This window comes from Rhinoderma darwinii, chromosome 13, assembly GCF_050947455.1.
Source record: "Rhinoderma darwinii isolate aRhiDar2 chromosome 13, aRhiDar2.hap1, whole genome shotgun sequence".
In the NCBI taxonomy this organism is placed as follows: domain Eukaryota; kingdom Metazoa; phylum Chordata; class Amphibia; order Anura; family Rhinodermatidae; genus Rhinoderma; species Rhinoderma darwinii.
This window is the reverse complement of record NC_134699.1, coordinates 7101538-7129495: the sequence shown is the minus strand read 5'-3', so window position 1 is coordinate 7129495 and position 27958 is coordinate 7101538. Positions and strand designations below refer to the sequence as shown.

General features: G+C 44.9%; 1 protein-coding gene across 1 annotated transcript; it reads left to right on the top strand.

The window, feature by feature from the left end:
* The first annotated feature begins 10399 nt into the window (after nt 1-10399).
* On the top strand, nt 10400-23043 carry STMN3 (stathmin 3). The gene is made up of 5 exons (XM_075845825.1): nt 10400-10679; nt 18545-18640; nt 18720-18895; nt 22104-22295; nt 22705-23043. The coding sequence occupies exons 1-5, from the start codon at nt 10661-10663 to the stop codon at nt 22762-22764; spliced, it is 543 nt and encodes a 180-aa protein (XP_075701940.1). The 5' UTR covers nt 10400-10660; the 3' UTR covers nt 22765-23043.
* Nucleotides 23044-27958: the final 4915 nt, after the last annotated feature.

Sequence of the window (27958 nt, the reverse complement as noted above, 5' to 3'; positions counted from 1 at the left end):
CAGGATGCGCGCAGCTTTCTGGGAGTTGTAGTTTCTCGTATGTCTTAGTTACGTAACTGTATGAACTTTACAAAGAGATTTCCAACACTTGCCCCAACCAATCAGAATGTTGCTTTCGTTTTTCATTCTGCTGTAATACAATGAGACCTATAATCCGATTGGTTGCTATGGGCAACACCTCAATTTTGTAAATACATTATTAAATCTGCCCCATTATTTTTATATGTTCCCTTATATATGCCAGAAATGCCTGCCTCAGTGCCCCAATGTGACTGCTGCCCCCATAAGTGCAGCCTAATTGTTTCCATAGCAACCAACCATATTACCCCCCTAAGGGCTCCTTCAGAAACAGAAAATGTCTGGCTATTTAAACTGTACAAAAAATGCTTCTAAAAACGCTCTCTTTATTAGGGCCAGTTCACACAGTCTTTTTGGCGCTGATTTTGATGCAGAAATCGCAAAGAACGCAGGCAGTTAAAAATCTGCCTCAAAATTCCTGAAGGAATTCTGAGGCAGATTTTTTCTGCATGCAAAGAAATCTCTGTGGTAAAATGTCCAATAGATGGGGGTCCCACCCCTGAGACCCGCACCTATCTCTAGGACAGGGCCTCCTAAACGCCGTTCTACCTTGCTCGAGCTGATTAGATAGTCGGAAGTTACGGAAACAGCTGAGCTCGCCAAGCTACGCTGTTTCCGTCACTCGGAAGCTACGAAAACAGCGTAGTTAAATAATGATATATTGTAATAGTTCCGACTTTTACGGATGCGGCGATAGCAATTGTTTATTTTTTTACAATGCTATATTGGAATAGTTCAGACTTTTACGGACGCAGCGATACCAATTTTGTTGACTTTTTTATTTTTTACACTACTTTAGGTGAAAAATGGGAAAAGTTTTTTTTTTTTAACTTTTAATATATATTGATTTTTTTCTCACTACCAAATACTTATTTTCACTTTTTCTCACACATTTTATTAGGCCCCTAGGGGACCTTGAACCAGCGATCGTTAGATCGTATTGCAGTATATTGTCATTATAACAGGCTTCTGTGAAGGCAACCATGGGGCCTTCATTAGGCCCGTGGGCTGCCATGACCACCGTTGTCACCTTCCTGATCTCGTTTAGGGGGGTATGATGAGCTGTCGGAGGGGGCCGCCCCCCTCTTTTCAGCGCCTTAGATGCAGTCGCGATTGACCGCAGCATTTGAGGGGTTAAACAGCCAGAAACAGCACGATCGCTGCTCCCGCCTGTTAGTCCTGGGGGTTCGCTGTAAAATACAGCCGACACCCGCAGAATATGGAGCGCGCTCCGAACATCACCCCCCCCCCCCCCCGCACCTGGATGTAATAGCACGTCTAAGTGCACAAAGGGGTTAAAGAGGAGCTGTCCGCTCCCTTACATATCCGTTTTAGTAAATACTTGCATTCCCCATAAGGCTGGATTCACAAACAGTGTTTTGTTGCGTTTTTTGCGCCATTTTTCATTTAGGACTCTGCATTGTGCCATTCCTCTGTCATACCTCCTGGAAATGTAGGAATAAATTAAAAACGGTCTGTCACCATATCACCCAGTCAATAGAGTCTGTCCCTGCACACCCTGATACTGTCCAATCAGTGTTGACACGTTCAGTGTGTAGGACACGCCCCATCGGCAAAAGGAATAACATCCAGTTATCAATGTGTAAAGGATCTGCCAGGCACAACTTCTGTGTATACGCCCATAGGTAATCAGTCTGCACCTGAGTCTATGTCTCTGAGACTGACTCCATCTTCCACCACTCAGGATGGCAGGCTTAGGAGTGGGAGAGCCTATCACAGCCTGGCCAGACGGAGCTAGCTCCCGCCCTCTGTCTATTTATACCTGCCTTTCCTGTTCCTCCTTTGCTTGTGATTCTTCTCGTTTGGTTTCCTGGCCCTGCTACAGCTTCTGACTATTTGATCCTGCTCCATACTGACCCTGGCTTACTGACTCCTCTCCTGCTCTGCGTTTGGTACCTCGTGCACTCCTGGTTTTGACTCGGCTCGTTCACCATTCTTGTTGCTCACGGTGTTGCCGTGGGCAACTGCCCCTTTCCCTTTGCTTTGTGTTCCCTTGTCTGTTTGTCTCGTGCACTTACTGAGCGTAGGGACCACCGCCAAGTTGTACCCCGTCGCCTAGGGCGGGTCGTTGCAAGTAGGCAGGGACAGAGTGGCGGGTAGATTAGGGCTCACTTGTCCGTTTCCCTACCCCGTCATTACATAATCACAAGCCCATATACCTAGTCTACCCTGCTCCCTGACACTACTATGGACCCCCTTGAGACCCTGACCCAGCAAATGCAGGGTCTCTCCCAACAGGTCCAGGCCCTGGCTCAGAGGGTCAACCAGCCTGACGCTAGCATGGTAGTGCCCCTCACCTCACCTCTTGAACCCCACCTCAAGTTGCCTGACCGGTTCTCAGGGGACCGGAGGACTTTTCTCTCCTTTCGGGAGAGTTGTAGGCTCTAATTCCGCTTAAAGCCTCATTCCTCAGGTTCTGAGAAACTTTCCTCCGTTGATCGTTTCTTTTCTGCTCTCGGACTCATTTATGACGAGACTGACAGGACTGCCTTTGCCGAGAGTCAGCTGGTGACCTTACGTCAGGGTAAGACCCTTCTTGAGGAGTATTGTTCTGACTTTAGGAAGTGGTGCGTAGCTTCTCGGTGGAATGACCCTGCCTTAAGGTGCCAGTTTAGGTTGGGTCTGTCGAACGCCCTGAAAGACCTGCTAGTTAGCTATCCCTCTTCTGACTCCCTAGACCAGGTTATGGCTTTAGCGGTACGACTTGACCGACGTCTCAGGGAATGACAGCTTGAACGTTTTTGTGTTTTCCCCTCTGACTCCCCCATGATGCCTCCCGAGGTCCCGTTACTTCGCTCTTCCACGGAAGACACGGAGGTACCTATGCAACTCGGGGCCTCCGTGTCCCCCCGACAACGTAGAGAGTTCCGCAGGAAGAATGGTCTCTGATTCTATTGTGGGGATGACAAGCATCAAGTGAACACCTGTCCTAGGCATAAGAATAAGCAGCCGGAGAACTTCCGCGCCTAAGTGATCATCGGGGAGGTCACTTGGGCGCACAGGTATTTCCCGTAAATATGAAACGTAATAAGATCTTGCTTCCCTTTCAGGTCTCTTTTGGTGGTAGGTCTGCTACCGGCAGTGCCTTCGTGGATTCAGGGTCTTCTGCTAATATCATGTCTGTGGAATTTGCTATGTCTCTTGCTATGCCTTTGATTGATTTGCCTAAACCTGTCCCGGTAGTGGGTATCGACTCCACTCCTCTTGCTAATGGTTATTTTACACAGCATACCCCTGTTTTCGAACTCCTTGTTGGCTCCATGCATTTGGAGCAGTGCTCTGTACTGTTGATACAGGGATTATCTTTCGATTTGGTTTTAGGCCTTCCCTGGTTGCAGTTGCATAATCCCACGTTTGACTGGAATACTGGGGAGATCTTACCAAATGGGGTAATGAATGCTTGACGTCATGTTTTTCTGTTAATTCTATTTCTCCCCCTGAGGAGGTGAACACGCTACCTGAGTTTGTTCAGGACTTCGCTGATGTTTTCTCTAAGGAGGCCTCCGAAGTGTTACCTCCTCATAGAGAATACGATTGCACAATTGAATTGGTACCAGGAGCTAAGCTCCCTAAGGGTAGGATATTTAATCTTCCTTGTCCCGAACGTGAAGCCATGAGAGAATATATCCAGGAATGCCTGGCCAAGGGTTACATTCGCCGCTCTACTTCTCCGGTAGGTGCTGGCTTCTTCTTCGTAGGGAAGAAGGATGGTGGTCTTAGGCCGTGCATTGACTACCGTAACTTGAATAAGGTCACTGTAAGGAACCAGTATCCCCTTCCTTTGATTCCTGATCTCTTTAATCAGGCTCAGGGGGCCCAATGGTTCTCTAAGTTTGATCTACGGGGGGCGTATAACCTTATCCGCATCAAAGAGGGGGATGAGTGGAAGACTGCGTTTAACACGCCCGAAGGTCATTTCGAATACCTCGTCATGCCCTTTGGGTTGTGTAATGCTCCTGCGGTCTTCCAGAATTTCATAAATGAGATTTTAAGAGACTATCTGGAGGTATTTCTTGTAGTGTACCTTGATGACATACTTGTGTTTTCCAAGGACTGGTCCTCCCACATTGAGCATGTCAGGAAGGTGCTCCAGGTCCTTCGGGAAAACAAACTGTTTGCGAAAACCGAAAAATGTGTGTTTGGGGTGCAGGAGATACCATTTTTGGGTCAAATCCTCACTCCTCATGAATTCCGCATGGACCCCGCCAAGGTACAGGCTGTGGCGGAATGGGTCCAACCTGCCTCCCTGAAGGTGTTACAGTGTTTTTTGGGGTTCGCTAATTATTACAGGAGATTTATTGCTAACTTCTCGGTCATCGCTAAGCCTTTTACGGACCTCACTCGCAAAGGTGCTGATCTCCTCCACTGGCCTCCTGAGGCTGTCCAGGCTTTTGAGGTCCTTAAGAAGTGCTTTATCTCGGCCCCTGTGCTGGTTCAGCCCAACCAAATGGAGCCATTTATCATGGAAGGTCACGCATCCGAGGTGGGAGTGGGGGCTGTCTTGTTCCAGGGTACCAGTTCCCTCACCCATCTCCGTCCCTGTGCCTACTTCTCCAGGAAGTTTTCGCCCACTGAGAGTAACTATGATATTGGCAACCGCGAACTCTTAGCCATTAAATGGGCATTTGAAGAGTGGCGCCACTTCCTGGAGGGGGCTAGGCACCAGGTAACGGTCCTTACCGACCACAAGAATCTGGTTTTCCTAGAATCTGCCCGGAGGCTCAACCCAAGACAAGCCCGATGGGCGCTATTTTTTACCAGATTCAACTTTTTGGTTACCTATAGGGCTGGGTCTAAAAATATTAAGGCCGATGCACTGTCGCGTAGCTTCATTGCCAGCCCTCCTTCGGAGGAAGATCCTGCTTGTATTTTGCCTCATGGTATAATCATTTCTTCCATTGATTCTGATTTTAGTCTCTGATATTGCAGCTGATCAAGGTTCAGCTCCCGGGAACCTTCCTGAGGACAAGCTGTTTGTTCCCCTGCAATACCGGCTAAGGGTACTTAGGGAAAATCATGACTCCGCACTATCTGGTCATCCAGGCATCCTGGGTACCAAACACCTCATTGCCAGAAACTATTGGTGGCCTGGGTTGCCTAAAGACGTTAAGGCCTACGTCGACGTTTGTGAGGTTTGTGCTAGGTCCAAGACTCCCAGGTCCCAACCAGCGGGCTTACTACGTTCTTTGCCCATTCCCCAGAGACCTTGGACCCATATCTCCATGGATTTTATCACCGATTTGCTTCCATCTCAAGGCAAGTCGGTGGTGTGGGTTGTAGTAGACCGCTTCAGTAAGATGTGCCACTTTGTGCCCCTCAAGAAACTACCCAACGCCAAGACGTTAGCTACCTTGTTTGTCAAACACATCCTGCGTCTCCATGGGGTCCCTGTCAATATTGTTTCGGACAGAGGGGTACAATTTGTTTCATGGTTTTGGAGAGCCTTCTGTAAAAAGTTGGAGATTGATCTGTCCTTCTCCTCTGCCTTCCATCCTGAAACTAATGGCCAAACGGAGAGGACTAATCAGTCTCTAGAACAATATTTAAGGTGTTTTATCTCTGACTGTCAATATGATTGGGTCTCATTCATTCCCCTCGCCAAATTTTTCCTTAATAACTGGGTCAGTAACTCGTCAGGGGTCTCCCCCTTTTTCTGTAATTTTGGGTTTAATCCACGGTTCTCCTCCGTCTCACCTGGTAGTTCCAACAATCCCGAGGTAGAGGTCGTTCATCGGGAACTGTGCACAGTCTGGGCCCAGGTTCAGAAGAACCTAGAGGCGTCCCAGAGCGTACAAAAAACTCAGGCTGATAGAAGACGTTCTGCTAACCCCTTGTTTATGGTCGGGGATCTGGTGTGGTTATCGTCTAGGAACTTGCGCCTTAAGGTCCCGTCCAAGAAGTTTGCTCCCCGGTTTATTGGGCTGTATAAGGTCATTGAAGTCCTCAATCCTGTCTCCTTCCGACTGGAGTTGCCCCCATCTTTTCGAATACACGACGTTATTCATGCCTCCCTCCTTAAACGCTGCTCCCCGTCCTTGGCTCCCTCGAGGAAACCTCCTGTTCCCGTTCTCACCCCTGAGGGGGTGGAATTCGAGGTGGCCAAGATTGTGGACAGCAGGATGGTCCAAGGCTCCCTCCAGTACCTGGTCCATTGGAGAGGATACGGGCCTGAAGAGAGGACTTGGGTACCCGCCCGGGATGTTCACGCTGGGGTATTGGTGAGGAAGTTCCACCTTCGTTTCCCCAATAAACCAGGTCCACTTAGAAAGGGTCCGGTGGCCCCTCATAAAAGGGGGGGGGGTACTGTAAAGGATCTGCCAGGCACAACTTCTGTGTATACTCCCATAGGTAATCAGTCTGCACCTGAGTCTGTGTCTCTGAGACTGACTCCATCTTCCACCACTCAGGATGGCAGGCTTAGGAGTGGGAGAGCCTATCGCAGCCTGGCCAGATGGAGCTAGCTCCCGCCCTCTGTCTATTTATACCTGCCTTTCCTGTTCCTCCTTTGCTTGTGATTCTTCTCTTGTGGTTTCCTGGCCCTGCTGCAGCTTCTGACTATTTGATCCTGCTCCATACTGACCCTGGCTTACTGACTACTCTTCTGCTCTGCGTTTGGTACCTCGTGCACTCCTGGTTTTGACTCGGCTCGTTCACCATTCTTGTTGCTCACGGTGTTGCCGTGGGCAACTGCCCCTTTCCCTTTGCTTTGTGTTCCCTTGTCTGTTTGTCTCGTGCACTTACTGAGCGTAGGGACCACCGCCAAGTTGTACCCCGTCGCCTAGGGCGGGTCGTTGCAAGTAGGCAGGGACAGAGTGGCGGGTAGATTAGGGCTCACTTGTCCGTTTCCCTACCCCGTCCTTGCACAATGTAGTCCTACATTTCCATGAGGAAGAACAGAGCAGCGCAATGCAGAATCGTAAGGGAAGATGTTCCATTAGGCCCCATGCACACGACCGTAAAAAATCTCTATAATTGCGGACTGTAATACGGTACGCAATGACGGACCCCGTTCAGTTCTATTGGCCACGGACACCTTTCTGTATCGCTCCGGATAGGTGTCCGTGCCGTAAAACTGTGCCCGGAATTATGGACCATTTCCTAATTTTCTGATTTTACGGGCCGTGCTGCCTAATTGTTCACTCTCAGGTAATGCAAGTATTTACTAAGATAGACGTGTCTGGTGAGCTGACAGCGCCTCAGTGAGATAAGAAAACTCGTAAATATACGCTTTCCTGGCGTTTCACGACAGACGACAAAAATTTCTCTTGTATAAGACAATAGAGGCTGAAGGAGGATCGTTGTCTTATATGGTGGAAATATGAATGCCCAATAATAAGTTTGCCCACCAGCGCAGAGAGTTTTCCATGTTTCGCTTATCTTTAGGTAATGTTCACACACTGTGTTTTCAGGTGTATTTCAGGGAGTAAACCCCCCCCCCCTCCCAGAAATACCCATGAATGAATGCTAGCTGAACGGCTACAAACGTCTGCCCATTGAATTCAATGGGAAAAACAATGTTTTGCTCAGACGGAGAGTTTTTTTATGCCATAGTTTGTCTTTTTTTTGGAGCCGCTTTTCATTGTGTCAATAGAAAAACAGCTCCAAAAAGATAGATAGATAGATATGAGATAGATATGAGAGAGATAGATAGATAGATAGATAGATAGATAGATAGATAGATAGATAGATAGATAGATAGATAGATAGATATGAGATAGATAGATATGAGATAGATAGATATAAGATAGATAGATAGATATATATGAGATAGATATGAGATAGATAGATAGATAGATAGATAGATAGATAGATATGAGATAGATAGATGTGAGATAGGTAGATGGATAGATAGATAGATATGAGATAGATATGAGATAGATATGAGAGAGATAAATAGATATGAGATAGATAGATATAAGATAGATATGAGAAAAAAAATATATAGATATGAGATAGATAGGTAGATGGATGGATAGATAGATAGATAGATAGATAGATAGATAGATAGATAGATAGATAGATAGATAGATATGAGAGAGATAGATAGATATGAGATAGATAGATATGAGATAGATAGATATGAGATAGGTAGATGGATAGATAGATATGAGATAGATAGATAGATATGAGATAGATAGATAGATAGATATGAGATAGGTAGATGGATAGATAGATAGATATGAGATAGATAGATATGAGATAGATAGATAGATAGATATAAGATAGATATGAGATAGATAGATAGACATGAGATAGATAGATAGATAGATATGAGATAGATAGATATGAGAGAGATAGATAGATATGAGATAGATAGATAGATAGATATGAGATAGATGGATAGATATGAGATAGATAGGTAGATGGATAGATAGATAGATATGAGATAGATAGATAGATAGATATGAGATAGATAAATAGATATAAGATAGATAGATATGAGAGAGATAGATAGATAGATATGAGAGAGATAGATAGATAGATATGAGATAGGTAGATGGATAGATAGATAGATAGATAGATAGATAGATAGATAGATAGATAGATAGATATGAGAGACATAGATAGATAGATATGAGATAGATAGATAGATAGATAGATATGAGAGAGATAGATAGATGATAGATAGATATGAGAGAGATAGATAGATATGAGATAGATAGATATAAGATAGATATGAGATAGATAGATAGATATGAGATAGATAGGTAGATGGATAGATAGATAGATAGATAGATATGAGAGAGATAGATAGATAGATATGAGATAGATAGATAGATGAGATAGATAGATATGAGATAGATAGATAGATAGATAGATATAAGATAGATATGAGATAGATAGATATATGAGATAGATAGATAGATAGATAGATATGAGATAGATAGGTAGATGGATAGATAGATAGATAGATATGAGAGAGATAGATAGATAGATAGATATGAGATAGATAGATAGATAGATATAAGATAGATAGATATGAGAGAGATAGATAGATATGAGAGAGATAGATAGATAGATATGAGAGAGATAGATAGATAGATAGATATGAGAGATAGATATGAGATAGATAGATATGAGATAGATAGATAGATAGATATGAGAGAGATAGATAGATGATAGATAGATATGAGAGAGATAGATAGATATGAGATAGATAGATATAAGATAGATATGAGATAGATAGATATGAGATAGATAGGTAGATGGATAGACAGATATGAGAGAGATAGATAGATATGAGAGAGATATGAGATAGATAGATATAAGATAGATATGAGATAGATAGATAGATAGATATGAGATAGATAGGTAGATGGATAGATAGATAGATAGATAGATATGAGAGAGAGAGATAGATAGATAGATATGAGAGAGATAGATATGAGATAGATAGATAGATATGAGAGAGATAGATAGATAGATAGATATGAGAGAGATAGATATGAGATAGATAGATAGATAGATATGAGAGAGAGAGATAGATATGAGAGAGATAGATAGATATGAGAGAGATAGATAGATATGAGATAGATAGATATAAGATAGATATGAGATAGATAGATATGAGATAGATAGGTAGATGGATAGATAGATATGAGAGAGATAGATAGATATGAGATAGATAGATATAAGATAGATATGAGATAGATAGATATGAGATAGATAGGTAGATAGATAGATATGAGATAGATAGATATGAGATAGGTAGATGGATAGATAGATAGATAGATAGATAGATATGAGAGAGAGATAGATAGATAGATATGAGATAGATAGATAGATAGATAGATAGATAGATAGATAGATAGATAGATAGATAGATAGATAGATAGATATGAGATAGATAGATAGATAGATAGATATGAGAGAGATAGATAGATAAATAGATATGAGATAGATAGATATAAGATAGATAGATATGAGAGAGATAGATAGATAGATAGATAGATAGATAGATAGATAGATAGATAGATAGATAGATATGAGAGAGATAGATAGATAGATATGAGATAGGTAGATGGATAGATAGATAGATATGAGAGAGATAGATAGATAGATAGATAGATAGATAGATAGATAGATAGATAGATAGATAGATAGATAGATAGATAGATAGATATGACAGAGATAGATAGATAGATAGATAGATAGATAGATAGATAGATAGATAGATAGATAGATGAATAATTAGGGTATACACTGGGGGTCTGGGCTCCTGGCAGATGATGGGGGTGTTGGCTGTGTGATGAGTAGGGGGCTGGTCTGTGCTGACAATGGTGCTGGGGGAGGCAGCAGTCTTTGCTATGACTTTGCATCCATCCGCCTCTCTCAGTGTTTGCAGCCGCAGGAATCTATAAGAACAGATCCCATCATCTCCTGCTGCCACCTCCAGTGAGGGTGACCCGGAGCCCCCCACCCTGTTCTCTCCTCCACCTCTGTCTCCTCCCCCCTCTCTGCCTGGATCCCCCTAGAGCTGAGTCAGGCGTTACCTCTCCCTTCCACAGCATTGCAGTACTCCGCCACCCAGCACCATCTCCACGCCGCATCCTTCAGCACCATGGTCAGCACCGTGTCAGGTAGGCGCCGCACAGCCGCCCATATAACATCATCGTCTCCTCCACCAGATGCTATACAGCAGGATGCGGATAAATGACCCTCAATATGCATGCACCCTGTGGGGTCCCTGGGTGTGGCGCCCTTCTTCCATATTGCTACATGTTATATGTGTGAGTGCATGCTTAGAAAGGTTTACAGATGACAAGATAGCAGGCGATATTCGTGTATTCTCCAACCTGGATGATATACCAGTTCCCAGCCCCTTACCCATATCTACATTGCTAGGATGTATGTGTGCAAACATGTATGGATGCAGATATCCCATTGCATTGAGGATAGTGTATGTGATGATGATGATGACGATGACTGATCCTTCAACATATATGCTGCCCATATGGATGCAAGACCCACCCTTCACTGGCCATATAGACCAATATACAGACCTATATGTATCGGCACGGATATTGCATACACCATTGTACAGAGCAGCCCATCCCCGCTGAGCTGGGCGCGGATTATATATATATATTAGATATATATAGGATTACATTCTATCTGTGCACATCCATGTACATATACGCTGTCAACCCCCCACCCGTTGTCTGGTTTTTCATGTTCCACGCAGGCACGTTTAGATAATCCCCCCACTAGCAGCCTCACACAATGCAGCAGAGCCATAGTTTCCTGCCATTGATTGCACCCTACGCCCACGCAGCTATACTGGGTTTGTCGTCTACCTGCATGGGTGGGATTTCCTAGGACAAGGCACTCGGCACTTGGTTCATTAAAGGCGGTGTAGACGGGCATATCAACTGGTAATACGCCACCTCAGGGGTCTCACCAATGTTGGGGTGTTGTCTGGTGTGATGTATTTCAGCCTAGGGAGTGGCCGCAGATTAGACCCGCTCTGAATGTCTCCATGCTACTCAATAGGTAGCCTCAAGGGATAGAATGCCCCATTCTGCAAAGACGCCTGCTCTGTGGGTGTGAGGGGGTTAATGAATGGCGCAGACCAGTGCATGTAAATTGTGCCATGTCCTTTGGGTATCCGAAAACCTCCCGTCACTAAATCCCTTCCTATTGTCTCCGCGCCGCCTGCAATGCTTGCCGAGCCTGGGTGTCCTAGGGGGGGGGGGGGTTATGGGTGGAGAGCAATGAGAAGGCAATAGTCAAAGAACGAGAGTGGGGGGCAGTTGTTTAGATGACACCCATTTTTTTGCATTTGGGCTGCAGAATTATGACTATTGCTGGTGGTATATGAAGATCTATAGACACAGTGTCGCCCCTCTCCATTCCCCCTGCAGTCCGTTCTTGGGAGGGGGTTTGATTGTATCTGTGCTCCCAATGCATCGTATGTACAATGCATTGCTTAAAGAGGCACTCCAGCAGCTTATAATAGTGCAGGAGCGTTATAAGAGGAGCGGCTGATATCAGTCACACATGTGGAGGTAAAATGTCTCCGCAGGTTCTTAGCGTTGGAGATATGAGACATAAACTATTGATCATGGGCAGTGGGGTAACGATTGCGGTGGTAGGGGGAGCGACCGGGCGCGGAGGGAAAGTGGCCCTCCCTGGATTCCCTCAGGCCCAACTGCCATATTTGACCCCAGCATACCAGGTCCTGGTGCTGCCCGATGTCGGGACGTCTTATGCGCGGCGGCACGGACCTTGTGTGCCAGGGCTTAATGTGGCAGGGGGTTTTCTGTGACGGGCCCTGAAAAAGAGAAGCAAGGAGTGGTGAGTAAATTAGGAGTGTGAGATCTGATATGGGGGTCCATTCTCAGATGGTGGGCATGGGGCCCTTGATCTAGTTACGCCCTTGATCATGGGGGGTGGGGTGGGTTGTGTTCTAGTCTTCCTGTAATCCATTCCATTAAAGAACACTCCCGTCAGCCTCTCCTTAAGATGAAATGGCTGATAACAGAGAACAATAGCTGGTACTGAACTGCAATGGTTGATGTGAGTAGTCACCCAGCTCAGGAGACCAACACAATATTAAGACTTCAAACATCTCATGATCTTAACTGCTATTGTCAGGATTTTTATGGGAGGGGGTGGATACAATAGGGGGATTTAAACCACGAAGGATGAAAAAAGGGGTGAGGGTGGGGGTGCCATGGCAGTGAAATCCTAATTGCTATTTTGCAAGCAAAGTGTGAACGAAAAGAGGCGCGGGTTGTCGCTAAATGACCTCGTAGCGCTGTATTAGAGGGCACAATTGTACCCACTAAAAGAACAACCCAAAGTGCCTACGAGGGAGCTGGCTTCATGCCCTTTCCGTTTCTGGGCGCTCTCAGCCATTAAAGGCTTAGTCCCATCTTAGACATTTATGGCATATCCACAGGATAGATACAGATCCCAGCTCTGGGACCATCGCCTATCTGGAGTGGGACACCTATCGGGAGTGGGACACCTATCGGGAGTGGGACACCTATCTGGAGTGGGACATAAGGTGGCCGCTGGCACAGCTAGCTACGCTGTTTCCGGAACTTGAAGGAAAGGGTTGGGCGCCCCCAGTTCTCAAGATAAATGCTCTATCTATTGGAAATGTATGGCATATCCTGTGGGAATACCCCTTTAAGGAGAGCTTAGAGGGGGCGCATATATGTCAGAACGGTATAGTCTAAGAAAAGTGTATAGAAAGAACGGCAACCATTGATATATATAGTATGTATAGAAATGTCCCTGGAGGTTATGTGCACTGGGTATAGGTCACATAACGTAGGGATCATGGAGGCCGACATTTTTCTGGACTTCCTCCCTGACATCCAATTGAAGTACACTATAATACCCCTCCCCAACCCGAAATGACTGCTCTCAGGCACCAATAGGTAACATTCAAATGCACAATAATTAGAGATGAGATAATATAGGCTGAAGGTTCAGGGTTCCCTTAGGTCCCTGAGTCAAGGGGGCGGGGCTCACTTCCTCTAATCACATGATTGGCACTTCAAGCGACCAATTAGAAGGCACAAAAGCGTCCATCAGTTTAGTCTTGGGCTGTAATAGGATAAAGTTGATATTTTGTAGGATTTATTTTTGGAATGCCCGATTTGCCAGTATGGGTATATGTTCTATATAATATAAGGCTGACACCCCCCAAAGGACCGTCTTAAAGCACCATGCCATTGAATGTCAGTAGCCTTTTTCTAGTTATGCAAAACCTGGAAGTGCCATAGATAACCCTGCCTGACTCCCTGTAAACATAGGCTTTAAATGACCCTAAAATTTTCTAATATACTTACCTGACCGATCCCGCTCTGGTCCCCGCGCTGCAGATCTTGGCTGGGTCCTGCTATTCAATGCCTATATAATACCTCCATGTAGTATCCAAATACCACTACTACCATAAAGTGCCCACATAACACTGCCATATATTTCCCTCACTATACTGCCATTTAGTGTCCATATAGTATCGCCATACAATGCCTCAATAGTGAAGAAGTTAATGGTAACGTTTGCTCCACTCTAGTGAAAATTCTGCAGGCCTCAGAGCTGAAATCTTCTAGCATTTACTGATTGTTCAATGTCTGTTCAAGGCTTACTCTGGTGAATTGCATTCTGGGTAGAGTCGGCTTTACACCAGGCTCTGTAATGTAATTTGATGTAGGAAACACACTTACTGCTTTCCTGCATTACAGGAGCAGCACAGCTCAGCTGGTAGAGAAGTGACTGTCAACAAGCTTGCTGAATGTTTATAATAACAAATAGCAGAATTGTGACCGTAGCTCTGGAGTATAATACAGACTGTAACATAGTGTCAGTACAGGATAAGTAATGTAATCTATGTACACAGTGACTCCACCAGCAGAATAGTGAGTGCAGCTCTGGAGTATAATACAGGATGTAACTCAGGATCAGTACAGGATAAGTAATGTATGTACACAGTGACTCCACCAGCAGAATAGTGAGTGCAGCTCTGGAGTATAATACAGGATGTAACTCAGGATCAGTACAGGATAAGTAATGTAATGTATGTACACAGTGACTCCACCAGCAGAATAGTGAGTGCAGCTCTGGGGTATAATACAGGATATAACTCAGGATCAGTACAGGATAAGTAATGTAATGTATGTACACAGTGACTCCACCAGCAGAATAGTGAGTGCAGCTCTGGAGTATAATACAGACTGTAACATAGTGTCAGTACAGGATAAGTAATGTAATCTATGTACACAGTGACTCCACCAGCAGAATAGTGAGTGCAGCTCTGGAGTATAATACAGGATGTAACTCAGGATCAGTACAGGATAAGTAATGTAATCTATGTACACAGTGACTCCACCGGCAGAATAGTGAGTGCAGCTCTGGAGTATAATACAGGATGTAACTCAGGATCAGTACAGGATAAGTAATGTATGTACACGGTGACTCCACCAGCAGAATAGTGAGTGCTGCTCTGGAGTATAATACAGGATGTAACTCAGGATCAATCAGTACAGGATAAGTAATGTATGTACACAGTGACTCCACCAGCAGAATAGAGTATAATAGAGGATATAACTCAGGATCAGTACAGGATAAGTAATGTAATGTATACAGTGACTCCACCAGCAGAATAGTGAGTGCTGCTCTGGAGTATAATACAGGATAAGTAATGTAATGTATGTACACAGTGACTCCACCAGCAGAATAGCGAGTGCAGCTCTGGAGTATAATACAGGATGTAACTCAGGATCAGTACAGGATAAGTAATGTAATGTATGTATACAGTGACACCACCAGCAGAATAGTGAGTGCAGCTCTGGAGTATAATACAGAATATAACTCAGGATCAGTATAGGATAAGTAATGTAATGTATGTACACAGTGACTCCACCAGCAGAATAGTGAGTGCAGCTCTGGAGTATAATACAGGATGTAACTCAGGATCAGTACAGGATAAGTAATGTAATGTATGTACACAGTGACTCCACCAGGAGAATAGTGAGTGCAGCTCTGGAGTATAATACAGGATATAACTCAGGATCAGTAATGTATGTACACAGTGACTCCACCAGCAGAATAGTGAGTGCAGCTCTGGAGTATAATACAGGATATAACTCAGGATCAGTACAGGATAAGTAATGTAATGTATGTACACAGTGACTCCACCAGCAGAATAGTGAGTGCTGCTCTGGAGTATAATACAGGATGTAACTCAGGATCAGTACAGGATAAGTAATGTAATGTATGTACACAGTGACTCCACCAGCAGAATAGTGAGTGCTGCTCTGGAGTATAATACAGGATGTAACTCAGGATCAGTACAGGATAAGTAATGTATGTATACAGTGACTCCACTTCTGTGTAAATTAATTCTATATATAAACTGTAGAATAATAATAAAAGATGGAATTACTGATTACTGTCCGGTATCTTCTCATGTGGTTCCAGTATAGGACTTGCACTGTAGAACTATAACATAAGCACCATCTATATAATAATAACATATTGTCCAGTGTATATGAAGTAGACGGCTCCTGTTCTGTTATTCCCTTTGCAGTCAGTCATCTTCCTGTTTTATACCCAGGACACACGCGTTCTGCTGCCAGCTGCCTGTCTTGTCTGGCATTTGGTAATTAATGTTGAACGCTGGCGCCAGGCTCTTTTCTCCCAGGAGAAGGGCATCTTGTGCACATAGCAGCTGATAGCTGGTTCTGGGTATTTGGGTAGAGGTTTGAGACTCCTCGGTGACATGTCTGAGTCTCCAGATCACTGCTGTCTTATATCACGACGAGCTGAGGTCTTGCTGTTTTTCTCCTGAATCCAAAACTGAAGGGAGTATATAAAGTGCCCCCTCCTGCTGGTGCCCGCTCATGCAATGACATGGCACACGTTCAAACCCCCTTCACAGACACTTATCCTTGTCATGGCCTAGTCCTGCACACACAGCTTCTGTTACAATGTGACAGTGTAGGCAATCCTCTGCAAGCTAAAAGGGGCCTCTTGGGCCAGTTCTTGCATCTCATCACCTTATCCTACTCACACATCAGAGGGTTTGTTATAATGTCTGAGTCTAGTTAATCCTCTTTGAGCTAAAAATTGGTTCTTGGGTGAGTTCTTGCCTTCACAGGACGCAGATACAATTGCTGACGCTTTGGCAGGGGATTCTGCTCATAGAGGGAACCCCTGACGTGACTGTCCATATAAGGACAGTAATATCAGCATCTCCTCCTGCAGGGGAATCCTCGGCCAGAGCATTGCCGACGCCCTGGTCGGGGATTCCGCTCATAGAGGGAACCCCTGACAACGTCACTGTCCATATATGGACAGTGAAGTCAGGGGCTCCTCCTGGAGCGCCGGAATCCCCGGCCCGTGCGTTGCCGACGCTATGGTCAGTGACGTCAGGGGCTTCTCCAATAGAGGAATCCCCGTCCAGAGCGTTGGCAATGCTCTGGCTGGGGATTACCCCCTTAGAGGGAGCCACAATGGCTCTATCTACAGGGGGAGCATGTGTGGCACCATCTACAGAGGAGGGGGGTTTTGGTACCGTCTACAGGGAGTGGAGTGTGTGGCACCAGCTACAGGGGGGCTGTGTTGTACCAGCAAAAGAGGAGGCTGTGTGGCACTATCTACAGAGGGCACTGTGGCACTATCTACAGGGGGGCATGTGGCATTATCTACAGGGAGCAGTGCGTGGCAATATCTACAGGGGGCGGTGTGGCGCACCATCTACAAGGGGCACTGAGTGTGGCACTATCTACGCTGGTTTTTACACTACCAGTAGTGGTCAGCACATATCTCCTAGCCCTAGAGATAAAGTGAGAAATTGCCTGTCTGTATACAGCTGGATAACCAGAGAGAGATACCGGCCGCCATAGTAGTTGTCAGACAAGCTAGTCCAGACATTTTTGTTCATTTATTTGTATGCAGAAATTCTGGAAAGAAAGCCACACCCACTGGCCACACCCCCAGATAAGTAACGCCCCCTAAGACACACCCACCAAAGACGTAACATGATTACAGTATTACAGCACATGAAAACATGATTACAGTACGGGACAGTTGTCCTGCAGCGAGGCAGGGACTCCTAGCATCGTACATAACTATGATGCTAGGAGCCCGGCTCCCTGCAGTGTGTTCGGTCCGGGACTTGCGGCCGAAATACGTTCCGTCCATTACGGACGTAACATGGTCGTGTGAACCCAGCCTAAGTGTCCCTGGAAGCAATTTTCAAATGTTGGCAACTATGCTGCTACAAAGTGTCAGTCTAGGCACTACTCTGTGAGCTTTATAATGCTCTTAGGTCACTTCTTGCATATCATTACCTTGCCCTGCTCACACAGCAGTGGGTTTGTTACAATCTCTGAGTCTAGGCAATCCTCCTTGAGCTAAAAATTGCTTGGGTGAGTTCTTGCCTTCCTTCACTTAGTCCTGCTCAAACAGCTAAGAGTCTGATACAATGTGTGAGTCTAGGCAATCCTCTGTGAGCTAAATAGTGCTCTTAGGTCAGTACTTGTCTTTCATCGCCTTATTCTGCTCAAACTTAAGAGGGTTTGATACAATGTAACGGGTTTAAGCAATCCCCCGTGAGCTAAATTGTGCTTCTTGGGTGAGTTCTTGTCTTCCTCTACCTAGTCCTGCTCACACAGCTGAGGGTTTGTTTCAATGTATCAGTCTGGGCAATCTTTTGCAAGCTAAACAGTGTACCTTAGGCCCGTTCTTGTCTTCCTTGTTTGCTGATGTAATAGTGTCAATAAGGAAGGAATGAGCTGAGCAGGTTCACACTGTCCTCCCTTGGGAACGGAAAGTGGCCAAATAGATCTGATGCCGCTTATCCCCAGGCTTCATGGCAGTGGAAGGTGCTGCATCTATGGTAGTGAGCATGAATATCCTGCACTGTCACCAGCAATAGTTGATTATTAAAGGGATTCTTCACTAAGTGACACTTTTTCTCTTGCAGCCTACAAAGAGAAGATGAAGGAGCTATCTATGCTGTCCCTGATCTGCTCCTGCTTTTACTCGCAGCCTCATCCCAAAACAGTCTGCGAGTATGAAGGTCAGAAAAACTCTTCTATCCTTCCTGGGAATGTCCAAGTCAGTGACATGATAATGATAATTGTCTTGTGTGTCCACAGACATGGAGGTAAAGCAGCTGAATAAGAGGTCATCAGGGCAGAGCTTTGAAGTGATCTTGAAATCACCTTCAGATTTGTCCCCGGATGGTCCTCCCCTGGCCATCTCTCCAAGGAAGAGGGAGATATCCCTGGAAGAGCTGCAGAAGCGGCTGGAGGCGGCAGACGAGAGGAGGAAGGTAACTTGTGGATGTGTAACACGACCTTACTTCTTCCGCTGCTCTAGGAGGGAGCCCAGGTTATACCATACTGCAATATCACATTCTATATATAAGTATATATGTACATCTGGTATAACCTAGGTATCTTCTGTATATCATTATATATGTACAGCTGGTATAACCTAGGTATCTTCTGTATATAATTATATATCTACATCTGGTATAACCTAGGTATCTTCTGTATATAATTATATATGTACAGCTGGTATAACCTAGGTATCTTCTGTATATAATTATATATGTACAGCTGGTATAACCTGGGTATCTTCTGTATATAATTATATATGTACAGCTGGTATAACCTAGGTATCTTCTGTATATAATTATATATGTACAGCTGGTATATGTTATACATCTTCTTGTATATAGTGATATGGAGCATGCTGGTATAACCTGGGTATCTTCTGTATATAATTATATATGTACAGCTGGTATAAGTTATACATCTTCTTGTATATAGTGATATGGAGCATGCTGGTATAACCTAGGTATCTTCTGTATATAATTATATATGTACAGCTGGTATAACCTAGGTATCTTCTGTATATAATTATATATGTACAGCTGGTATAACCTGGGTATCTTCTGTATATAATTATATATGTACAGCTGGTATAACCTAGGTATCTTCTGTATATAATTATATATGTACAGCTGGTATATGTTATACATCTTCTTGTATATAGTGATATGGAGCAGGCTGGTATAACCTAGGTATCTTCTGTATATAATTATATATGTACAGCTGGTAAAACCTAGGTATCTTCTGTATATAATTATATATGTACAGCTGGTAAGTTATACATCTTTTATATAGTGATAAGGAGCATGCTGGTATAACCTAGGTATCTTCTGTATATAATTATATATGTACAGCTGGTATAACCTGGGTATCTTCTGTATATAATTATATATGTACAGCTGGTATAAGTTATACATCTTCTTGTATATAGTGATATGGAGCATGCTGGTATAACCTGGGTATCTTCTGTATATAATTATATATGTACAGCTGGTATAAGTTATACATCTTCTTGTATATAGTGATATGGAGCATGCTGGTATAACCTGGGTATCTTCTGTATGTAATTATATATGTACAGCTGGTATAAGTTATACATCTTCTTGTATATAGTGATATGGAGCATGCTGGTATAACCTGGGTATCTTCTGTATATAATTATATATATACAGCTGGTATGTTATACATATTCTTGTATATAGTGATATGGAGCATGCTGATATAACCTGGGTATCTTCTGTATATAATTATATATGTACAGCTGGTATAAGTTATACATCTCCTTGTATATAGTGATATGGAGCATGCTGGGATAACCTGGGTATCTTCTGTATATAATTATATATGTACAGCTGGTATAAGTTATACATCTTCTTGTATATAGTGATATGGAACATGCTGGTATAACCTGGGTATCTTCTGTATATAGTGATATGGGCCATGCTGGTATAACCTGGGTATCTTCTGTATATAGTGATATGGGCCATGCTGGTATAACCTGGGTATCTTCTGTATATAGTGATATGGGCCATGCTGGTATAACCTGGGTATCTTCTGTATATAGTGATATGGGCCATGCTGGTATAACCTGGGTATCTTCTGTATATAGTGATATGGGCCATGCTGGTATAACCTGGGTATCTTCTGTATATAGTGATATGAGCCATGCTGGTATAACCTGGGTATCTTCTGTATATAGTGATATGGGCCATGCTGGTATAACCTGGGTATCTTCTGTATATAGTGATATGGGCCATTCTGGTATAACCTGGGTATCTTCTGTATATAGTGATATGGGCCATGCTGGTATAACCTGTGTATCTTCTGTATATAGTGATATGGGCCATGCTGGTTTAACCTGGGTATCTTCTGTATATAGTGATATGGGCCATGCTGGTATAACTTTGGTATCTTCTGTATGTAGTGATATGGGTCATGCTGGTATAACCTGGGTATATTCTGTATATAGTGATATGGGCCATGCTGGTATAACCTTGGTATATTCTGTATATAGTGATATGGGTCATGCTGGTATAACCTGGGTATATTCTGTATATAGTGATATGGGTCATGCTGGTATAACCTGGGTATCTTCTGTATATAGTGATATGGGCCATGCTGGTATAACCTGGGTATATTCTGTATATAGTGATATGGGCCATGCTGGTATAACCTGGGTATCTTCTGTATATAGTGATATGGGCCATGCTGGTATAACCTGGGTATCTTCTGTATATAGTGATATGAGCCATGCTGGTATAACCTGGGTATCTTCTGTATATAGTGATATGGGCCATGCTGGTATAACCTGGGTATCTTCTGTATATAGTGATATGGGCCATGCTGGTATAACCTGGGTATCTTCTGTATATAGTGATATGGGCCATGCTGGTATAACCTGGGTATCTTCTGTATATAGTGATATGGGCCATGCTGGTATAACCTGGGTATCTTCTGTATATAGTGATATGGGCCATGCTGGTATAACTTTGGTATCTTCTGTATGTAGTGATATGGGTCATGCTGGTATAACCTGGGTATATTCTGTATATAGTGATATGGGCCATGCTGGTATAACCTGGGTATATTCTGTATATAGTGATATGGGTCATGCTGGTATAACCTGGGTATATTCTGTATATAGTGATATGGGTCATGCTGGTATAACCTGGGTATCTTCTGTATATAGTGATATGGGCCATGCTGGTATAACCTGGGTATATTCTGTATATAGTGATATGGGCCATGCTGGTATAACCTGGGTATCTTCTGTATACAGTGATATGGGCCATGCTGGTATAACTTTGGTATCTTCTGTATGTAGTGATATGGGTCATGCTGGTATAACCTGGGTATATTCTGTATATAGTGATATGGGCCATGCTGGTATAACCTGGGTATATTCTGTATATAGTGATATGGGTCATGCTGGTATAACCTGGGTATCTTCTGTATATAGTGATATGGGCCATGCTGGTATAACCTGGGTATATTCTGTATATAGTGATATGGGCCATGCTGGTATAACCTGGGTATATTCTGTATATAGTGATATGGGCCATGCTGGTATAACCTGGGTATTGTCTGTCATACAAGCTGAGTAGATGGATTTTTTTCTACCATCTGATGTCTCGTACCTTTCAGAGCCAGGAAGCTCAGGTGCTGAAACAACTTGCTGAGAAGAGGGAACATGAGAGGGACGTTTTGCACAGGGCAATAGAAGACAATAACAACTTCAGCCGAATGGCTGAGGAAAAACTCAACTACAAGATGGAGCTGAGTCAGGAGATCCGTGATGCCCACATGGCGGCTCTCAGGGAGCGTCTCCGTGAAAAGGTATTGGCTTCTCTATAGCTGCTGCTACTTCATTATGCAACCACAATTGATTTTGCTTTACATTCTACATTACATTGTTTTATACTCTAGTCACATCTAGAGCTGCATTCAGAATTCCTTCAAAGCTGCAGGATCTCCGTACAGCTCTATCGTGCAGTGTAAAAAGCTACATTGACCACAATACAGTGCATCATGCTATCTCAGCAAAGTTGGGCCTTCACAATTGCGTTGTGGTCACTTTAAATTGCTTGTTCCAATTTCTTCAAGATCTCTACTTGCTGTAAGGGAATGGAAACTTTCAGAGGCTGAAAACCCATCCTGACTTGGTCCTGCGCACACAGCTGCCGTTTGTTACAATGTATCAGTACCTAGAAGTGCTGTATGATAATCTTTCCTTGTGTCGTTGCAGGAGCTTCATGCAGCAGAGGTCCGCAGGAATAAGGAGCAGCGGGAGGAGATGTCCGGATAAAAGCCGCCGCCGTAGACTTCCATGCCAGCTCCCGAAACAAAAAACAGCAAACAAAACTATTTTATGTACATGTCATTTGTCATTTTATCTCACGATCCCGTCTGATGCCCTCCCCTCCCCCCATATCTCCTGATCTGTCTCCGTCATGACCAGGTCGCCCTGGAGTAATGAGGTCCATAAGGTTATGCCATACGGTTCGCACGTCTGCAGATTCTTCCAGAGAATTTTGCCCCTTGCATATTTTATTTTTAAACCATATAAATTACAATTGTTCGACAATTTGGAGTCCTGTTTATTGTGTTATATAAGCAGCGATTGAAAGGGTTAAAATGGGATTTAAAGGATTCCTTTAGAACAGAGCATCTGACCAATGGGGTTGTCCAGTTTGAGAAAAACATGGCAGCTTTCCTCTAAAAACAGCGCCACAGCTGTCCACAGGTTGTATGTGGTATTGCAGCTCGGCTCCATTAACTTCAATAGAGCTGGGCTGCAATACCAAACGCAACCCCTGGACAGGTGTGGCGCTGTTTCTGGAAGAAAGCTGTCATATTATTCTAATCCTGGACAACCCCAGGGCCCTGCTGAATGGCTGTGGGTATACAGAACGAGTCGGGTATATGTGCCAAGCTGGTACCATGGGTAGGTGAGGGAGGGGGTATTTAGTGAACCAGTATTTCAGATATAATAGATTCTCTATGTAACAGAATCTTGTATTAGGACCCCCATAAAAGTGACAGCAAGAATAGTGGTAACCAAAGTAGCCCCATGAATAGTGTCAGCCAAGTGCCCCCATAACTGTGACAGCAAGATTTCAGCCAAGAATAGTGCCAGCCAAAGTAACTTCATGATTAGCTTCAACCACAGCACCCCCATAACAATGACTGCAAGAATAGATCCATGAATAGTGCCAGCCACAGTGCCCCATAACAGTGACAGCAAGAATGCATTCAAGAGTAGTGCCAGCAACAGTACCCCCATAACTGTGAGCCACAGTGCCACCATAAGAAGGACAGCTGGAATACGCTGATGAATAGTCACAGCCAGAATGCGCCCATGAGTAGTACATGCCAGAGTCCCCTTACAACAGTGACAGTCAGTTTATCTATGAATAGTGCCAGCCAGAGTGCCCCTATAGGAGTGCCAGCCAGAGTGCCCCTATAAGTGCTAGCCAGAATGCCCCTATAAGAGTGCCAGCCAGAGTGCCCCTATAAGTGCTAGCCAGAATGCCCCTATAAGAGTGCCAGCCAGAGTGCCCCTATAAGAGTGCCAGACAGAGTGCCTCTATAAAAGTGACAGCTGGAGTGCCCCTATAGGAGTGCCAGCCAGAGTGCCCCTATAAGTGCTAGCCAGAATGCCCCTATAAGAGTGCCAGCCAGAGTGCCCCTATAAGAGTGCCAGACAGAGTGCCTCTATAAAAGTGCCAGCCAGAGTGCCCCTATAGGAGTGCCAGCCAGAGTGCCCCTATAAGAGTGCCAGCCAGAGTGCCCCTATACGAGTGCCAGCCAGAGTGCCCCTATACGAGTGCCAGCCATAGTACCCCTATAAGAGTGCCAGCCAGAGTGCCCCTATACGAGTGCCAGCCATAGTGCCCCTATGAGTGCCAGCCAGTGCCCCTATAAGAGTGACAGCTAGAGTGCCAGCCAGAGTGCCCCTATAGGAGTGCCAGCCATAGTGCCCCTATAAGAGTGCCAGCCAGAGTGCCCCTATAAGAGTGACAGCTAGAGTGCCAGCCAGAGTGCCCCTATAGGAGTGACAGCCAGAGTGCCCCTATAAGAGTGACAGCCAGAGTGCCCCTATAGGAGTGACAGCCAGAGTGCCCCTATAAGAGTAACCCCCATTATTAGTGCCAGAATCTTCTCCCTGCTCCAGCATCTCCTGTTTCCATGTGGCTTCATCTTCTGGCACTGATATCCATCAACAGAGGTCAATAAATATTCAGGTCGGGGGTTCGGATATTATAAACCAAAATGTGTGGGAGGGACTTCAATACAGGACGACATGGCCGAGAGGAGCTCCAGCGCCATCTACTGGATAATAACGTGTAGAACATGGAATAGAAAAAAATGCATTCTAATTTTTGTGTATTAATATTAAAAACTTTATATAAAGAAGAAACAATTCACAGCAAACACATAAGGACCGAGGTTGTAAAACACATGAAGCTAGAGAATGCCTGCCGTCCAGACGGGGGTGATGAGGCGGAACTAACCAGATGCAACATCACTGCCTGGTGACCCCTAAAAAAGAGGTGGTCTGTCCGACTGCATTACAGCATTATAGGACTGGAGATTAACAATGAGCTAGAGAGGAGGCTCAATAACGTGGTTATATACCGCGCCTGAAAATACTGCGCCACTCCCAAAGACGCCAGCGATATCATGCAGCGATAGACACAATCTGCCGTGGTACTACAAGTCCCAGCATTCAGTTACACTCTCAGTTCACCCACTCACCAGGGACCGGACATCAGACAGTAATGGCGGATCAACCTATTTGTGGATGCAGCAACAAACATGGAGGCAGATGAAGATGATTGATGGACACCAGTCCTAGAAAAAAGCATCGACCCAATGCAAAATCTAAACCAGTCGCCCCCCCCCCCCAAGTGCAATAGCAACCTCTGCGCCCTTACCCCCGCTCCAACCTCTGCGCCCATACCCCCGCTCCAACCTCTGCGCCCATACCCCCGCTCCAACCTCTGCGCCCATACCCCCGTTCCAACCTCTGCGCCCATACCCCCGCTCCAACCTCTGCACCCATACCCCCGTTCCAACCTCTGCGCCCATACCCCCGCTCCAACCTCTGCGCCCACACCCCCGCTCCAACCTCTGCGCCCACACCCCCGCTCCAACCTCTGCGCCCATACCCTCTCAACCTCTGCGCCCATACCCCCTCTCCAACCTCTGCGCCCATACCCCCCCTCCAACCTCTGCGCCCATACCCCCCCTCCAACCTCTGCGCCCATACCCCCCCCTCCAACCTCTGCGCCCATACCCCCCCCCTCCAACCTCTGCGCCCATACCCCCGCTCCAACCTCTGCGCCCATACCCCCGCTCCAACCTCTGCGCCCATACCCCCGCTCCAACCTCTGCGCCCATACCCCCGCTCCAACCTCTGCGCCCATACCCCCGCTCCAACCTCTGCGCCCACACCCCCGCTCCAACCTCTGCGCCCATACCCCCGCTCCAACCTCTGCGCCTATACCCCCGCTCCAACCTCTGCGCCCATACCCCCGCTCCAACCTCTGCGCCCACACCCCCGCTCCAACCTCTGCGCCCATACCCCCCCTCCAACCTCTGCGCCCATACCCCCGCTCCAACCTCTGCGCCCATACCCCCGCTCCAACGTCTGCGCCCATACCCCCGCTCCAACCTCTGCGCCCATACTCCCGTTCCAACCTCTGCACTCATACTCCCGCTCCAACCTCTGCACCCATACGTGGAGTCACTGTGTACATACATTACATTACTTATCCTGTACTGATCCTGAGTTACATCCTGTATTATACTCCAGAGCTGCACTCACAATTCTGCTGGTGGAGTCACTGTGTACATACATTACTTATCCTGTACTGATCCTGAGTTACATCCTGTATTATACTCCAGAGCTGCACTCACTATTCTGCTGGTGGAGTCACTGTGTACATACATTACATTACTTATCCTGTACTGATCCTGAGTTACAGCCTCTATTATACTCCAGAGCTGCACTCACTATTCTGCTGGTGGAGTCACTGTGTACATACATTACATTACTTATCCTGTACTGATCCTGAGTTACATCCTGTATTATACTCCAGAGCTGCACTCACTATTCTGCTGGTGGAGTCACTGTGTACATACATTACATTACTTATCCTGTACTGATCCTGAGTTACATCCTGCATTATACTCCAGAGCTGCACTCACTATTCTGCTGGTGGAGTCACTGTGTACATACATTACATTACTTATCCTGTACTGATCCGGAGTTACATTCTGTATTATACTCCAGAGCTGCACTCACTATTCTGCTGGTGGAGTCACTGTGTACATACATTACATTACTTATCCTGTACTGATCCGGAGTTACATTCTGTATTATACTCCAGAGCTGCACTCACTATTCTGCTGGTGGAGTCACTGTGTACATACATTACATTACTTATCCGGTACTGATTCTGAGCTACAGCCTGTATTATACTCCAGAGCTGCACTCACTATTCTGCTGGTGTAGTCACTGTGTACATACATTACATTACTTATCCGGTACTGATTCTGAGCTACAGCCTGTATTATACTCCAGAGCTGCACTCACTATTCTGCTGGTGGAGTAACTGTGTACATACATTACATTACTTATCCTGTACTGATCCTGAGTTACATCCTGTATTATACTCCAGAGCTGCACTCACTATTCTGCTGGTGGAGTCACTGTGTACATACATGACATTACTTATCCTGTACTGATCCTGAGTTATATCCTGTATTATACTCCAGAGCTGCACTCACTATTCTGCTGGTGGAGTCACTGTGTACATACATTACATTACTTATCCTGTACTGATCTGGAGTTATATCCTGTATTATACTCCAGAGCTGCACTCACTATTCTGCTGGTGGAGTCACTGTGTACATACATTACATTACTTATCCTGTACTGATCCTGAGTTACATCCTGTATTATACTCCAGAGCTGCACTCACTATTCTGCTGGTGGAGTCACTGTGTACATACATGACATTACTTATCCTGTACTGATCCTGAGTTATATCCTGTATTATACTCCAGAGCTGCACTCACTATTCTGCTGGTGGAGTCACTGTGTACATACATTACTTATCCTGTACTGATCCTGAGTGACATCCTGTATTATACTCCAGAGCTGCACTCACTATTCTGCTGCTGGAGTCACTGTGTACATACATTACTTATCCTGTACTGATCCTGAGTTACATCCTGTATTATACTCCAGAGCTGCACTCACTATTCTGCTGGTGGAGTCACTGTGTACATACATTACATGACTTATCCTGTACTGATCCTGAGTTATATCCTGTATTATACTCCAGAGCTGCACTCACTATTCTACAGGCTTCAGAGTTGAAATCTCCCAGCATTACATGCTTGTTCAGTGTCTGCTCAGAGCTTGCTTTGGGTATATATATTCTACAGGGTCATCTTTATATTAGACACCGTACAATTATTGGAGGTCA

Excerpts from the sequence above, each read along its gene's own strand:
- STMN3 (XM_075845825.1), top strand. Across the intron at positions 18,896-22,103 it reads CGGCAGACGAGAGGAGGAAG|AGCCAGGAAGCTCAGGTGCT; the intron begins GTAACTTGTGGA and ends CGTACCTTTCAG. Across the intron at positions 22,296-22,704 it reads GGGAGCGTCTCCGTGAAAAG|GAGCTTCATGCAGCAGAGGT; the intron begins GTATTGGCTTCT and ends GTGTCGTTGCAG.